The 18,598-nt window shown below is 40.8% G+C and overlaps 1 protein-coding gene across 1 annotated transcript in view; it reads right to left on the reverse strand.

Moving 5' to 3' along the window:
* Positions 1 to 18,598, reverse strand: part of LOC137256258 (parathyroid hormone/parathyroid hormone-related peptide receptor-like) — a 78,091-nt gene that overhangs the window by 12,409 nt on the left and 47,084 nt on the right. Inside the window, exons 2-6 of the mRNA XM_067793990.1 lie at positions 12,654 to 12,738; positions 8,468 to 8,602; positions 5,535 to 5,650; positions 4,913 to 5,007; positions 2,704 to 2,872 (exon numbers count right to left, since the gene is read on the reverse strand). Coding sequence (XP_067650091.1) covers positions 2,704 to 2,872; positions 4,913 to 5,007; positions 5,535 to 5,650; positions 8,468 to 8,602; positions 12,654 to 12,738 — 600 coding nt within the window. The remainder of the gene's footprint in view (positions 1 to 2,703; positions 2,873 to 4,912; positions 5,008 to 5,534; positions 5,651 to 8,467; positions 8,603 to 12,653; positions 12,739 to 18,598) is intronic.

Raw genomic sequence — 18,598 nt, forward strand, 5'->3', positions numbered from 1 at the left:
AAAACAGACCTAAACACGAGTCCAATGAAAACAGATATAAGTGGTTACAATCTGGACTGTGTGTATGCTACTCCGTATCAGACAGAATGTTTCATAATTGTGTAATTGAGGAATGATTAGGAGATGTTGAGAGGTCTCTAAGAACCATTAACATCAAGGAACTACATGTGAAGTTTTGTTTCCACCTCCAAGTACGTTGATCTCAACTGACAAGATCGTACATAAAAGTGTCGTTTGATGTATGAGTTGAGATACGTCGACTTCTTCACTGAGGTGATGGTAGTGGAGCTTGAAAATATGTCCGATTTCTCCTCCGACATCCCAACTTCCGCTTGTTGACGAAAAACGACAAAGAAGAGTCAATGTACTCCACCCTACCTGAAGCTCGTTCCGGAATTATCTAGTATTCCTTTTGATGTAACGTCAGTACCGGAATCTTGTATTGCTACTAATTGAGTAGTTGAAGTCTTTCATCTTTATAACCTCGTAGTACCTAAGGCACTTAACGTCCATTGATCGAAGGGACAGAATGAGGTGACTTCTGGGCGAGCTTAGCCGATGCTACTGAAGAACGTAAAATACCGTTTAAGAGGTCTTGATGTTTGAAGTTTATATACGTGAAGGTTTTATCTAAGATTTTGTTTGGGTTGGTTGTTGGTTAACGCCGCATTCAGCAATATGCCAGCTATAAGTCGACTGTCTGTAAATAACATAGTCATAGACCATAGACCAACAATATGAACATCGTTCTACGCAACTGTGAAAAGATGACACGTGTCTACCAAGTCAGTGAGTATGACCACTAGATCCCGTTAGTAGCCTCGCACGACGAGAATGGGTTGCTAAAGACATATTCTACCCGGATCTTATCAATGAACATGCAGGAATTACACTTTAAGCAAAAACACCCCACATTGTTTAGCGGCTGTAATCAAGTTGCTATCTAATTATATCGGGTACCCATTCAATGTAGTGTAAGTGAACTTAGCCTTACATTCCTCGCTGAGTCTAACAAACCCTGGTAGAAGGTCGCATTAAGTTACCTTTGAGCGCCTTTGACCGTCCAGTTAAATGCAAGTCGGTCGAACGGATTTAACCGATCAGACAGGTACTGTTTAGGGTACGGCGAGACTTTAAAAATTGCCTGGTCTCTGACACTGATCCTCAACAAAGTTTCCTCGAAGTAAAAGTTCAATATGTATGTATAATAATACGCCAACTTTCGATTGGTCAGTCTGAAAAGTTAACTGTCGCGACCTCCTTCATGTCCCTTGACTGACTTTTTATCCAATTAGGTGTCTACACTGGTAAGATGAGCGTACCAATCACACGTCATTTTCGCTTCTTAAATTATCAACCCGATTAAACGTGGAAACTGAAACGATGCAGAGGTTCTCTGAAAGAAGTAGGTTTTCTTGCCTATATTTTTAAAAGTTTCGCACCTGTCAGTTTGTCTTTATTATTTCCCCCCAAATCTGAGTCTCACTGCGAACAAACCTTCGGTGTGGCTCGATTGTAACGGCTGCCTAGCTGATTGGCTACTGTGAGAAAGGGCAGCAAAGGGAGATAATAAAATCAGGCCGTAGATGCATCCAGGGTATAGTGGAGACTTTGAGACTTACCCTGGAGACACCGAGGATGTCTTCTACTAGGGTTTGTTAGAACCCTAAACCATAACTCGTTGACATTATGAGAAAAATAATTAGGTTCTTTCCTTTTAAATCAAATGAATGTCTGAATTTGCCGCTGTATTCAAATTACCATTTATTCCTGTCGGGTACCCATTCAAAGCCGAGTTTACATTCATGTTCATAACAAACTCAGTAGCTGAAGGAGACAGCACGACACACGTGTAAATCCTGTCGTTGAGGACCTCAACAGTAAAAAGCCAAGGAACACAGGCACTCGTCAAAATACTCTCTGCGACCTTCATGCCGCTGACAAATATCCATGTAAACTCGCAGGGCGATGAGTGTGCGACTCCTCTAATAACCTTGCCACTTTACGACATTATCTTAAACACATACAGAAATGCTCTCTCCTGATTCTCGGCCCACTTGGACCAATATTCCTCACCCCGCAATTTTAACGGAGATCTATTGAATCAAACTTTCAAGCTGTCATAGTAAGTACACGTGTACTCACAAATAAAGTTATAGCATTTTCCTTCAAGCGACAATCCCCAAATAATTACCCCGACACAACAAATATGCACATCGTTATCCCAGCTTCGGCGGAGCCGCAGCTGTGACGTAATAGTGGAGAGACGTACGCTATTTTCTTTCTTTCCCTTGCAGTAATGTACACAACAATGACATGCAATTTTCAGATATTCTCGTTTCACAGAATTCGCAAAACGCGACAGCTGCAAGTGGATGAACTAGTTCTACAAATGGAAGTACCGATGTCATTTCGTTCCATTTCAGAGCGCAAATAGCGGTATAGCGAGGAGAAAAGCGAATCTTGGCACAGCCAACGACGCTTGGAGAAAACTGGAAAAAGAGCAAACATGATGTTTCGGTCATTTCGGTCGGTCAGTTATGAAAAAGACAAAGTTAAAGGACTTGTCTGAGACAATATGTGTGTGTGTGTGTTCGTTACCAGTACAACTTTTGGAATATATAAACTGCTGTGTGTGTCACACTCTCACCCTGCCCATTATGATTTTAACACAATACGTCACGGAGCAGAAACTGTACTGACCGTCCCCTCTTCTATAAACTCCAACGTGCCGTCTTCCTTCTGTCTCACATCCTTCTCAAGGCCGACTTCGCTGACAAACAGCGCCCCCTTCATAAATGAAATCGATGCTCGCAGAATGAAGGCAAAGAATAGATTGATATGGAGCGTGTTACTCTTGGAGTTGAGTCGCCTGCAAATATAGACGTATAGATTGGTAATATCTATCCGTGAATAATAAATGTCAGGGTATATCCTTATAAAGAGTCAAGTACAAAGTACGAACCTACGAATGCATAAAGCTATCATTTCTTTAGCGTATAATATTGTTTTCAGCGACCGTTGCTCTCGATTATTTACGCGTTGCTTCGAGTATCTTCTCATTACTTAAAATGTATTTTAAAAACTTGAAATCTTGAGTATTCACCGTTTCTACGAGTAATTTCTCGTTACGTCAATTATCTCTTCGCTATCTTGATTATCTCGTCGCTATTTCACTTTCCTTCAATTTTCTTTCACACGTTTGGTGGAACGGGAAGATACTCTAAGCAACGGGTAAATACTCGACATTTCAAAGTTTGGAAAACAACTAGAAGCAACGAGAAAATACTATTGATAAAATATTAAACAAAGAGAACATACTCGAAAGTATAGGACGGGAACTTGGAGTAACAAGAAAATAATTTAACCAATGAAAAATGTTGAAGCAGCGAGAAAATACATGTAATCGCAGCAGCAAATAAACCAATTAAAAGCAACGACAACTTTCGCTAAAAAATATAATTTAGGCTGCAAAAGTAGCAACATTAGGTCTTCGCACGTACATCCATCCATGTGTTGTAATGGCTGAAATTACAGTCAACGAGGAATGGGTATTTGATGCTGATGGATTTAAACGGGTCCTAGTCTTGTGTTCCGTGACCTTTGCAGTGTTTCGGCGAATGTTTTAAATAAAGCACCATGTGCCTGACAATGTTTCTCTTTTTGTTTAATACCGCACTCAACAAAATTCTAGCTACATCATAGTGTAAAAACCTTGGAGTCATGTTTGTGTGCAGACTCTTTCAGTGTTGTCTCAACCCTTACTGTACACAAACCGGTGCACTTAAAAGAACTCACGAATCCGTTGGTATATGAGCAGATGGTGGCCACAGGAATACGTGCAAACACCTAGTTGCGGGTACAGCAAAGTGCAGTACACTAAAACAAAGTACTTGAGATTGATAATAAGACATGCCGTGGAGATCGAGGGAAAAACAAAGCACTTTTGAGCAGGTGGGTTGGATATCGGCGCTGTACATATATTTAATGTATCTGTAAATACTCGAATCTGGGCCAGTAACTCTCACGAGTATGGGATGCTAAAGCCCAGTTAAAACCCTGATCACAGGCAACTGTCTATTCTCCGGTAGTGTACGTCACATTTCATGATCAGTTTTCACCGTAATCCCGATGGCGATATTGCTGCTAAATTGGTACAACTATTGAACATATTCTAACATACCACTATTATTCAATAGCCACTTAATTGAAAGAATATTAACAAAGACACGGAAGTATTAACGTGTCATTAACTAACGTGTCAATAGATTTTGTTTGACTAACAATTTAGTTACGCCTTTTTGTCAATAACGCTAACGCGCCATTAATTTAACGACGACTGTGGGGCATCTAAAGAGCGTCATTAATTTAACGAAGGTTGTGGGGCATCCAAAGAGCGTCATTAACATAACGAAGGTTTTGGGGCATCATTAGAGCGTCAGTAACTTAACAAAGGCTCTGGGCCATCATAAGAGGGTCATTAACATAACGAAGGTTGTGGGGCATCCAAAGAGCGTCATTAACATAACGCAGGTTGTGGGGCATCCAAAGAGCGTCATTACCATAACGATGGTTTTGGGGCATCATTAGAGCGTCGGTAACTTAACAAAGGCTCTGGGCCATCATAAGAGGGTCATTAACATAACGAAGGCTCTGGGCCATCATAAGAGGGTCATTAACTTAACCAAGGCTGTGGGGCATGTAAAGAACGAAGGTTTGGGGGCATCATTAGAGCGTCATTAACTTAACGAAGGTTCAAGGACATCATTAGAGAGTCCAAATTAAAAGAATGTAACAATAACATACATGTATAATAATAACTCCAGTATAAACTTCAGCTTGATTACATTGATTCTACGCCATACATTTGTGAGCATTGGGCCCCAGCCAAGGACATGTGACCGCGTGTTACCTGCAGCACAGCATGATGATGACGGCGATGATGAGGGAGCCGAGAGATACCCCATACCCCACCCGGTACAGCAGCTCCAGTCTGTTGGCGTCGTGCTGGACAACACAGGAGAACATGGGATTATACTACTACTACTACTACTACTACTACTACTACTACTACTACTACTACTACTACTACTACTACTACTACTACTACTACTACTACTACTACTACCAACACTATATACAATCCTACCAGACAGTATACGGGTGTGCGTTACCACACTTCCTACAACTAGCTACCATGTCAACCAATACTATATACAACCCTACCAGATAGTATACAGGTGTACGTTACAATACTTCCCACAACCAGCTACCATGACAAACAAGGCCATATAAACATCCCTACCAGACAGTATAAGGGTGTACGTTACAATACTTCCCACAACCAGCTACCATGTCAACCAATACCATATACATCCCTACCAGACAGTATAAGGGTGTACGTTACAATACTTCCCACAACCAGCTACCATGTCAACCAATACCATATACATCCCTACCAGACAGTATAAGGGTGTACGTTACAATACTTCCCACAACCAGTAATATCTAAAATGTTGCCAAAGATGGACTACCTCGTGATTCTCTAGGTTCAAGATTGGGCTGCACTGTGAGAAGTTGGTCCATGTCTTGTTGATGTCTGGGTTAATCCACCATGTGCCGTTCTCCGTGCATGTTCTCTCAGCATAGTCTGAAAAGGGTGAACTTTTCTTAACTTGAAGATAATAATTTACTTTAGTTATTCATTTTTAGTTTCAGTTTCATTGTTGGAAATGCAAAGAAATTTGAAACAAATTTTTTTTTTAACAACTATTACATACAGTCTTATTTTCCAGGGGTGTTTGTTGCATTCGGAACGAACTGATAACGAGGAATAAGAAATACCTTGGCTCATTCTTTCAATATCAACCATGCTGGTATTTTGTAAAGGAAACACCTCCAAGCTGGAGCATAAGCAGAACTGATCAGCTGAAAGACACTTTATTGGGCATAAGGCAAACTATCTATTGATAGCAAACTTATAATTATTGAATCGTTGAAAACCAGTCATGGCGCCAGGTAGTCGGTAGAGTCGAACATCCTCAGCAGTCCCGTAGGCCCAATAGATATATTTGATTTATAGTTGTGTCTACGTCAACACCGCTATTTTTCTTTCATTTTATATATAAACTATTTGTATTAAATGTTATTCACGGTACATAACAGAAATGCTGCTGATTGCGTTTTTATCGACTTATGTATAATATAGAATGCCAATGCAAAAGAATATTATTACACAATCTAGGCAAAAATAACTGTAGATTTTTATCGTGTTTGATAAGCTACTTATTTGTTTCTATCGATATAATGTTGGTGAAGTGTTTCTAGGGACGAATACATTACCGATGTGAGCACAATGATCATACAGTAATCATACAGGTAGATTTAACGGATTATAGCGGTGACATAAGTCATCGGCGAGTATGAACATTGTATACACGAAAACTAATATGTGTACTTCCTTAGACCACGGGAAAACAAGAAAGCCCAATTGTATGTAAGTGTATGCATGTTGGTTTTGGTTTTGAATGAGCTGGATCTTACAATCCAGAGATTGACATCATGACCATCATCTACACAGATGGGACATGATGACATGTGGGAGTCAGGGAGCCGGACCAATCGATCCCGTTAGTCGCCTCATATGACAAGCATAGGTCGCTGAAGACCTTTTCTAACCAAGATCTATATGTTCGCGTTGATGGCGATGATCAATGGTAAAGCGACCGCCGCCCTCATGAAACGCACCGAACGTCTGCGAAGGACTGGCGGTTCGATCTCCGACCCCGACTTTTCAAAATATATGGGTGGTGGGGTAGTCTAGTCGTTAAAGCGTTCGCCCGTCACGCCAAAGACCCACATGGGTATAACGCGTGTCCCCCGTAGTGATATTTCCAAGGTGGCGTAGTACTAAACTCACTCACTCACACAGAATTACGTTGAACATGATATCCTGCCAAGGGAACAAAACCAAAACTGGTGGCTTGGATTAAAATACTTTGTGGGATGTTCGTGACTGGCTGTGGGACTGTGCCTGAGTGTGGAAGCACTCTAAAGCAGCGCTTGTCCGGACATTGTCATGAACCCAACCCCACCCCCAACCCATTGATCCCCCGTGTGCAGGCGCCATGAAAGCGCAATGTACCATATTTATCAGCCTTTCACGTCCCTTCATGACCTGTTGCTGAATCGGTCTTGTCAACCCCCTTGTAACGGCCCAGACTACAAGTATGCTTTGAGCTGACTGATATAAGGTAGAAATTCACGGAAAATGTCATCTTATCTCTGTACATAGAACAATTAATATGATTTGCTCATATAATGAACCTGGACAAAGGGCGTGTAGTGATACCATCAATTAATTTCACTGATATGTCCTTCATTCCGGTTTCGTAACCTGTTCTGCATCAATCTAGCACCATCTACTACTGCCCTTCAGCGTTAATCCTTGTGAAGCCACGATGTCGTGCCCCGTGAAGAGCGATGGAGGAATAGATTGATGCCCCCCTCTCAGCGAGCACTCCATTGCGATGCTTCCTTCCTGTTTCACGACGAGTTAGACGGATGAACATCCTCAGATGTAAAAACTGATGACTTTGTAATTCACAATGTTGAGGAAAGGGAAATGGGAACAATTGTAGTGTTCATGTAGAGGTATGCCTGCAAGGACCATACAAATGAAAAACGTCTTTCCCTTGTATAAAAATGACTTATTTATTTTGCAAGTTGTTTTTCTTTTTTCTCGACTGAGCTGAATTTTTGTGTGACGTGATAAGATAAATTATATGTGGAATGAAGTAGAACTTGGAAGGGGGGGGGGGGGGGGGAGTGAATTAAATATTGTTGTGAGCTGTATGTGTTTAGGGAGTAATCCTCAAAACCAAATGGTTGCACACTCGTTACCTCAGTTGCTTGTTAGGTATACATTTAGGTCAGACTAACCGGTAGGTGCGACCGTGGGTGAGTAATGTTTTACGCCGCTTTTAGCAATATTCCAGCAATATCACGACAGGGACACCAGAAATAGACTTCACACATTGAACCTGGGTGTGAAATCGAACCCGAGTCTCCTGCGTGACGAACGAACGCTTTAATCACTAGACTAGACCAGCATAGGAACGAACATACGACTGTGATCCTAGCGCTCCTTTAATCACAGGTACATGCGGTACCCCTGGTATGAAAAGTGTCAGTCCCCAATACAGAGGAAGCCATTGAGCGATACCGATAGGCTGGAAGATCTGATTTATCACATGACATGTTAACGTCACGATGAAATGTCATTTCTGCATACGGCACCGGTGCTGAGTTATTTAATGAGACTGTCAAGTGGAGAAACAAAACAATTACGATTCCATCGGGCGATAACGCTACAGTCGTCGGCATCACTACTGATAACACAGACTGATTTTGAGAGTCCTTGGACATGGACATATCCGAAGTGAGTTAGTGAGGTGTAGGTACTTACTGTCAGGGTCGAAACCACTGATGTAGTTGGGGCATCGCTGATGAACTGTCTGTCCTGCAGGGGCTTTGTCCCAGCAGAGAAGTTGGTCCCAAGCCGGGGGGCACCACTGGCCTCCATGTATGTCGAAGTCCCAATCTGTTTTGATGAGACATGTGACAGATGATAAACAGCTATTCGTTCTATTTTCAAGGGTAGAGATGCGTGTATTTATGCAAAATATAGTCAACCGCGTCGAAATTCCAGAGGTTCATGTAGTGTACGTGTACAGGTTCATGTAGTGTACACGTACAGGTTCATGTAGTGTACACGTACAGGTTCATGTAGTGTACGTGTACAGGTTCATGTAGTGTACGTGTACAGGTTCATGTAGTGTACACGTACAGGTTCATGTAGTGTACGTGTACAGGTTCATGTAGTGTACGTGTACAGGTTCATGTAGTGTACACGTACAGGTTCATGTAGTGTACGTGTACAGGTTCATGTAGTGTACGTGTACAGGTTCATGTAGTGTACATGTACATGACGTGATTTAAGTAACAGTGCGTTTGCGTTTGCGTCAACAGTGCAATAAGGAAACAGGATCGAAATCTTTTTTTTGAGAAGCTGTTATGCATTCCATCAAGAATGAATATTTTCATTCACGAGGATGTGAGGATCAAAAATAAAAATAAAATCAAATAAATGAAAAACATCACATACGTACACCCTATATTGCAGAAAGGTCAAGGTATTTAAGTTAAAAGCTGATTCCCAAGGATAGAAGAGATACTGGCATATTTTGCTGTTATTTTATGATGACATAACTTGTTATAGCACGAAAATCACAGGGTTTTATCTAGGTTTACGGTGAGGGAGCCAATTGGATGAGGAAGCCTGACAACCGATTTAAAATTATGTAATACCAGCCTGGAGATAACAACTATACGTCATACCCATTGTAAATGAAGTTTTGCACGGGAACGGGAAGGATGGAAACCAAAATTGATTTCATTTTCCATGAGTTTGTTGCACAACGTTCCTCAAATGTCAGGCTGCTGAATTTGATGACGCAACAAGGGGGCAATACAGAGGAAGGTTAGTGGTTCGATACCCATGTGACGTTAAAAATTGGCATTTGTTTTTGCATGCCTGACAGTTGACATGAGAGGGGGAGACAAGTAGTCAGTATTCTTACTGTGCCTCAGTAGTGTACATAATAATTTTATACGTCGGCATGATGTCAAAGGCAAAAATAAACCCCAACACAAACAAACAAAACAAAACAAAACAAAACCCCCCAAAAACTAAAACAAAAACAAACGGGTAAAAAAGCAATAAAAACCCAAATAAACAAAGCAAGCAAACAAACAAACAAACAAACAAACAAACACAAACAAATAAACAACAGTTACAAAGAAACAATAATAAAAACCTAACCCAACCAAACCAAACCAAAACAAAATTACAACGGATGAGTACAGGGCGGAAAATATCGGACAGTGTATTTCTTATACTTTCACCCTTCCGACAAAACACAATCTGTATTTATGGAAGGTTGAATACGCTCATTTTTTTCAGGAGCATGGGTAGCCTGAACACTGACCTTGTGTATGTGAGATCGTGTGCAGGTGATACTGATAAGGATACATCTGAATCTAATGGCCGTTTCTTGTTTATTTAGTACTGATTCACCATGGAGCATGAGTGCATACATGTTGTACTAAATAGTTGGAATTTAGACCGGGGTTTGAGCTGATGTAAACTCACCCTTTCCAATGTGAACGTCGAAGTGATATTGTGACAGTGTGTGATGACAAACAATTTTCAACAAAGGCGGTCATGTGATAACATTGTAGCTGCCACTCCAAATTATGGCTGGTCACAATATAGCATCATGTCATTAATCTGCAACTAAATGCGCGAGGCCGTGTCCCCGGGATTCTCTAACGATTAGGCTTACACTATGGGGCAACACAACATATCTCGGGAGGGACTGGTTGACATCACACCATATGCCGAGAGTGATAGGTTAATGTCACACAATGTGTCGAGAAGCACCGGTTGACATTACACCATGTGCCATGAATAATAGGTTAATGTCACACAATGTGTCGAGAAGCACTGGCTGACATCACACCATATGCCAAGTACGATAGGTTAAAGTCACACAATGTGTCGAGAACCACTGGTTGTCGTCACACCATATGCCGAGAAGGAACCCCCCCAAAAAGAAAACACCCAAACAAACAATACCAACCGCACCCACCCCCTCCAAAAATCAACCAAACAAAGAAATAAGCAAAAAAAAAAAAAAAATAAATAAATAAAAAAAATAAATAAATAAAATAATAATACGAAATAAACAAAAGCGAACAAAATTCACTGAAAGTACATTGGAAACAGGAAATATGATTTTGTTGATATTACTATCAAGCATCAAACTCAAGGTCTCAGTTTTCATTGCTCCGAAAGTTATCCAAACATGATCTCAGTTTTACATCCTAAAATTAAAACGGTCTACAAATTTAATTGCTGATGGTGTTTCAGTTACATTCTTTGATAGTCGCAGTCCAGAAATCATAATGCAAGGGACATAACAGTGTAAAGTGAAATTATAGTGAAGTGCAATCAGTATTTTACTTGATGTATGAAGGAGCTTTGTCTCAGTATTAAGTGAACGTACCACATAATATCACATTACAGCGTGAATGAAGCGGTTCCACCATGATCTGCCTGGTGAATGTCACTGCGTGTAAATTTGTCATTTTGTAGACTAAAATCACATATAAAATATATTATTTCCACACCATCCTTTGTGCGATTGCATTTCCTTGTTCTTTACCTTACGAATCCTTCCAGTACATAGTCAGATCCGGAGACATTCACTGCTATTTACGTTGATTTTATACGGAGCTACCAATGTAAGTCTTCATTCAAAAACACGAAACAACTCATCAGTTTATAAGAACATACATTTACTGATGAAATTACAGTCACTGGATAAACAGTTTATTGATATAGTATTTCTTTTAGAAAAAAACCCATCTGTTTAAAAGGAAAATAATATTGGGGGTAGTACCTCACTCCGGATGCCACCTATTAAATATTAAGAAAAATACCGATATATATTCCACATTATCTTACCTCACACATGAATGTCGCTTTCTGATTGGCTAAGCGCCGTTCTGTTATTTTCAATGTACCCTGCTTACAGGCGATGTATTATTTTCAGCGTACACCGCTGGTAATTCCGAACTCTAGATCTGGTGCTTCATGATAGTACTTTTCAGCCTCGAATAGCATTGATTCACGCATGAAGCACGGAAATTAGCGATGTTTTGCGATTGAAAATCGATGAAAGGGAGATACCTCTAAATCTGTTTACCTTGTGTCGTCTGAAAAAAGGCTATTCGCCTTCGCATTCAACAGAACTGGAGGTTTGGTTATGTTACAAAGTACATGAGCACAAATAGGACAAATTGTTATGGATAACAACTTCTTTATTGTGTGATTGCGACGTTTCGATACAGTTACTTGTACCGTTGTCAAGCAGGAATGATGCATGAAATCCAGAACATGTATATATATACTAATTAAAACAATGAGATAACATAGTATGCAAGGAAAACACAGCTGACAACCGGAGCAACATAATGCCATGATTGGAGAAGCAGAAAGCTGGAGAAGCCAGTTAGTACACAAAGGATAGTGAATGGAAGCCAGACATGTACAAATAAAGGAGTTACAATGAAGGATTTACAATGGAAGATGAGATGTTTGCGTGTGTGTGTGTGTGTGTGTGTGTGTGTGTGTGTGTGTATGTGTGTATGTATGTATGTATGTATGTATGTATGTATGTATGTATACATACGTTCTGGATTCCTGCTTCACAACGGTACAAGAACATGTATCGAAACATCGCAATCACACAATAAAGAAGTTGTTATCCATAACGTTTCGTCGTATTTGTACACCGCAACTTCTAAAATTCTAAAATGCCACTCCAACATTCATAAAACTATATCTACATGTCTACATAATGTTTACAGTCAATAAACAAACGCTACTGAATGAGTGACCATGAGTGAGTGAGTGAGCGAGCTTTACGCGCCACACCAGCTGTATGTCAACTGTGGTCAACAGAATGAGAAAGCTGGTATTTTCATGCAATGTAAGATGAGAGCTAACCATGAAGTATGTTACTCACCGGATGCGTTGATGCGTTTCACACATCTGAATTCTGCCTTGTGCAAGAGGAATGACTGGTGATGCCTGCTCTCAATTGAAATCAGCTGAAAACAAAATATACACATTATTCACTTGTAGCAAAAGGGTATAATTTTAGGACATCTGCTGTAAGGGCAAATCAAATGCCAGGCGAAAGAAAGCACACACTTGAAATTTGAATTTGACCCATTAACGCCGAAATATTGAAATTATGAGACTGAAAACAGTCGTTGAAACCGACAAACCTCGACCCAAACAGAATCCATTTTAATCATACCAGTATCAAATGAACATGTGTGTTTCATTTTTAGGCACCCCCGACATCATATCGATTAATCAGATAAACATTATTTAAATATAATATTTCCATAATAAACTCTCTGTGTCCCCTCTTGTCTGTCTGTGCAAACTGGACAAATAGTTAGAGGCATGTGTGTTGTGGCATTTTCTCTTTCTCTCTCTCAATACATTATAGCTATGAATGTTGTTTTGTGCTGCAATAAATAGTCCCGCTATGTCACAGTTATAATCAGAAGAATCCAAAGAAGTAACTATGGACCCAAGATTGAAAGCATGAACAACAATTCCGTTATGCATCATGACTACTCGATTTCCAGTTTTGACCATTGTTGTAAAAAGCAGGAACCACTGACGACAAACCTTGCAGCAAGTGTATGTGGCAGAATCACTGACATTGCTAAAGAAGCTTGTCCACTTTCCAGAAAAGTTTGTAATCACCACTCCAAAAGCATGTAAGGTTACTTCTCTCGATTGGTATTTTGAAAATAAAACGAGTTACAAACAGGCATTGTTTCTCTCACCGATTTACAGTTTCCAATACTTGCAATGGCTTCCATACGTAGGACAACGTCAGTTCCCCTTCTCAACACAATTTCAAAATGGTTCATAATTTCGCGAGTCGTATGTTCGACTTTTAGCAGAGATAAAAATGGAAGGGTTTGGTTGTTTTCATCTAGATACACTGCATGTTGTTCCTTAACGGCATAAGGCGTCCTTGTCAGTATTAATTGATTTCTTCCAAGCATGTCTTTGTCTGCCAGTTGAACAAAGTGATAGTGAAAATTTATCACGCGTTAGGGTTGCAAAGAACAAGCGTAATAAAAAACAACAACGCTGTTACATGTATTCAGCATCTTTGTCTGTTAAGGGCCATCGGGTAATCGCTACTAAATGGTGCTGAAGCCAGGATAAACTAGCTGTGACGTCGAATAGCAAGAATATAACTTGAAGCTTTTTGCAAAGCAACACTAGAGAATAACCAGCCTTAAACAACAGACAGCACTCGTTCCTAAGCGCCTGACAACTAACGTAAGGGTGAATCCACGACCATCATCATATGAGCGTGCATTAGCCGTCAGCAACATTAGTATATTTCGGTATTTGCTGAAAATGACGTCTGCTGTGCTGGTCTCTCTCTCTTGCCTTGATAATGCTGCATGAATGACTTACATTGCCCAGTTAAACAGACCAGGGTATTGTATTCTAAATATGAATGTACGTACACGTATAGAGACACTGCCACATAAATGTTACATCAGTTTCCGATACGTTTACAAGAAAACATGACATATTTATTAAATGCGCTTCTCTGTATACACTCGTGATAACGGTTTTACGGGAAAACAAAAACAGACTTCTCTCCGAAGGGCTCGCATAAAAATAAAGGCATGAATTGAAGTAGTTGTAGCCTTTCTGGTGAGAGAACTGCGTCATTGTATAACCAGTTAAAGTTAAATAAACTTTGAAATGGCTGTAGCCATGACAACCCATCTGCAGACTGGTTTGAAGACTCCGATAATTCAGACACACAGAGAAACAAGTGTTTTCAACAAATGTCAATGTTATCACACTGCAGCTAGAGAGTCCAAGTAAAGCTGGACTCACTCTCATGTGCTGTCACAACATCATGCCAAAATGTTAGATCGTTTCTTCCTTCCAACCATCGGTCATACTGGCGGGTGTGTGCGTGGGAAAGAATGTTGATACAGTGAAACAATGACAGGTCGAGTCACGCTTTAATAATTAATATCTACAAATTCGAGGAAGTTGAATTCAGCATAAATATACTAGACACAGACGAGAGACCTGAAGCCTAGCAGAATATGCACCTCATGAAATCCACTTCAACAGTGTCACCCCTGAAAGCAGACTGTATGTGTCCCCTCTGAAACCAGACTGTAAGTATCACCCCTGAAACCAGACTGTATGTGTCAACTCAATGAAACCAGACTGTAAGTGTCCCCCCACTGAAACCAGACTGTAAGTGTCCCCCCATGAAACCAGACTGTAAGTGTCCCCCCACTGAAACCAGACTGTAAGTGTCCCCCCATGAAACCAGACTGTAAGTGTCAACCCCATGAAACCACACTGTAAGTGTCACCTCTGAAACCAGACTGAAAGTGCCACCCCATGAAACCAGACTGTAAGTGACCCCCCCCCCCCCCCCCCCCCCCGCCACCCATGAAACCACACCCGCAACCAGACTGGGAGTCTCCCCTCTGAAACCAGACTATAAATGTCACCCCTGAAACCCGACTGTAATTGTCTCTGTTAAGTATGGAGAGAAAATGTTCAAATTACATGCTAATACAGTTTTGAACTATGACTGGTGGATGAAGCATTGTTCAACCGTACAAAACATCATCCCTAATGGAAGCAACATCGTATCGACAGTGCCATAACATCATTCCTAATGGCAGTATCGTATCGACAGTATCACTCATAACATCATTCCTAATGGGAGCATCCTATCCACAGTATCATAAAATCATTCCTAATGGGAGCAGCATCATGTCGACAGTACCATAACATCATCCCTGATGGCAGCAGCGTATCAACAGTACCATAACGTCATTCCTGATGGCAGCAGCGTATCGATAGTACCATAACGTCATTCCTAATGGCAGTATCGTATCGACAGTATCACTCATAACATCATTCCTAATGGGAGCATCCTATCCACAGTATCATAAAATCATTCCTAATGGGGGCAGCATCATGTCGACAGTACCATAACATCATCCCTGATGGCAGCATCGTATCAACAGTACCATAACGTCATTCCTAATGGCAGCAGCGTATCGATAGTACCATAACGTCATTCCTAATGGCAGCAGCGTATCGATAGTACCATAACGTCATTCCTAATGGCAGAAGCGTATCGATAGTACCATAACAACATTCCTAATGGCAGCAGCGTATCAACAGTACCATAACGTCATTCCTAATGGCAGCAGCGTATCGATAGTACCATAACATCATCCCTGATGGCAGCAGCGTATCAACAGTACCATAACATTATTCCTAATGGCAGCAGCGTATCGATAGTACCATAACGTCATTCCTAATGGCAGCAGCGTATCGATAGTACCATAACATCATTCCTAATGGCAGCAGCGTATCGATAGTACCATAACGTCATTCCTAATGGCAGCAGCGTATCGATAGTACCATAACATCATTCCTAATGGCAGCAGCGTATCGATATTACCATAACATCATTCCTAATGGCAGTATCGTATCAACAGTACCATAATATTTTTCCTAATGGCAGTATCGTATCAACAGTACCATAACAACATTCCTAATGGCAGCAGCGTATCGATAGTACCATAACATCATCCCTGATGGCAGCAGCGTATCAACAGTACCATAACACTATCCCTGATGGCAGCAGCGTATCGATAGTACCATAACATCATCCCTGATGGCAGCAGCGTATCAACAGTACCATAACATCATCCCTGATGGCAGCAGCGCATCGACAGTACCATAACATCATCCCTGATGGCAGCAGCGTATCGATAGTACCATAACATCATCCCTGATGGCAGCAGCGTATCAACAGTACCATAATATTATTCCTAATGGCAGCAGCGTATCAACAGTACCATAACATCATCCCTGATGGCAGCAGCGTATCAACAGTACCATAACATCATTCCTAATGGCAGCAGCGCATCGATAGTACCATGATATTATTCCTAATGGCAGTATCGTATCAACAGTACCATAACAACATTCCTAATGGCAGCAGCGTATCGATAGTACCATAACATCATCCCTGATGGCAGCAGCGTATCAACAGTACCATAACACTATCCCTGATGGCAGCAGCGTATCGATAGTACCATAACATCATCCCTGATGGCAGCAGCGTATCAACAGTACCATAACATCATCCCTGATGGCAGCAGCGCATCGACAGTACCACAACATCATCCCTGATGGCAGCAGCGTATCGATAGTACCATAACATCATCCCTGATGGCAGCAGCGTATCAACAGTACCATAATATTATTCCTAATGGCAGCAGCGTATCAACAGTACCATAATATTATTCCTAATGGCAGTATCGTATCAACAGTACCATGATATTATTCCTAATGGCAGTATCGTATCAACAGTACCATAATATTATTCCTAATGGCAGTATCGTATCAACAGTACCATAATATTATTCCTAATGGCAGTATCGTATCAACAGTACCATAATATTATTCCTAATGGCAGTATCGTATCAACAGTGCCATAATATTATTCCTAATGGCAGTATCGTATCGATAGTACCATAACGTCACTCCTATTGGCAGTATCGTATCAACAGTACCATAACAACATTCCTAATGGCAGTATCGTATCAACAGTACCATAACAACATTCCTAATGGCAGCAGCGTATCAAGAGTACCATAATATTATTCCTAATGGCAGTATCGTATCAACAGTACCATAATATTATTCCTAATGGCAGTATCGTATCAACAGTACCATAATATTATTCCTAATGGCAGCAGCGTATCGACAGTACCATAACATCATTCCTAATGGCAGCAGCGTATCAACAGTACCACAACATCATTCCTAATGGCAGCAGCGTATCGATAGTACCATAACATCATCCCTGATGGCAGTATCGTATCAACAGTACCATAACATCATCCCTGATGGCAGCAGCGTATCAACAGTACCATAACATCATTCCTAATGGCAGCAGCGTATCGATAGTACCATAACATCATCCCTGATGGCAGCAGCGTATCAACAGTACCATAACATCATTTCTAATGGCAGCAGCGTATCGACAGTACCATAACATCATCCCTGATGGCAGCAGCGTATCAACAGTACCATAACATCATTCCTAATGGCAGCAGCGTATCGATAGTACCATAACATCATCCCTGATGGCAGCAGCGTATCAACAGTACCATAACATCATTCCTAATGGCGGCAGCGTATCGATAGTACCATAACAACATTCCTAATGGCAGCAGCGTATCAACAGTACCATAATATTATTCCTAATGGCAGTATCGTATCAACAGTACCATAATATTATTCCTAATGGCAGTATCGTATCAACAGTACCATAATATTATTCCTAATGGCAGTATCGTATCAACAGTACCATAATATTATTCCTAATGGCAGTATCGTATCAACAGTACCATAATATTATTCCTAATGGCAGCAGCGTATCGATAGTACCATAACGTCATTCCTAATGGCAGTATCGTATCAACAGTACCATAACAACATTCCTAATGGCAGTATCGTATCAACAGTACCATAACAACATTCCTAATGGCAGCAGCGTATCGATAGTACCATAACATCATTCCTATTGGCAGTATCGTATCAACAGTACCATAAGATTATTCCTAATGGCAGTATCGTATCAACAGTACCATAATATTATTCCTAATGGCAGTAGCGTATCGATAGTACCATAACGTCATTCCTAATGGCAGCAGCGTATCAACAGTACCATAACAACATTCCTAATGGCAGCAGCGTATCGATAGTACCATAACGTCATTCCTAATGGCAGCAGCGTATCAACAGTACCATAATATTATTCCTAATGGCAGTATCGTATCAACAGTACCATAAGATTATTCC

This window comes from Haliotis asinina, chromosome 11 (genome assembly GCF_037392515.1).
Source record: "Haliotis asinina isolate JCU_RB_2024 chromosome 11, JCU_Hal_asi_v2, whole genome shotgun sequence".
In the NCBI taxonomy this organism is placed as follows: Eukaryota; Metazoa; Mollusca; class Gastropoda; order Lepetellida; family Haliotidae; genus Haliotis; species Haliotis asinina.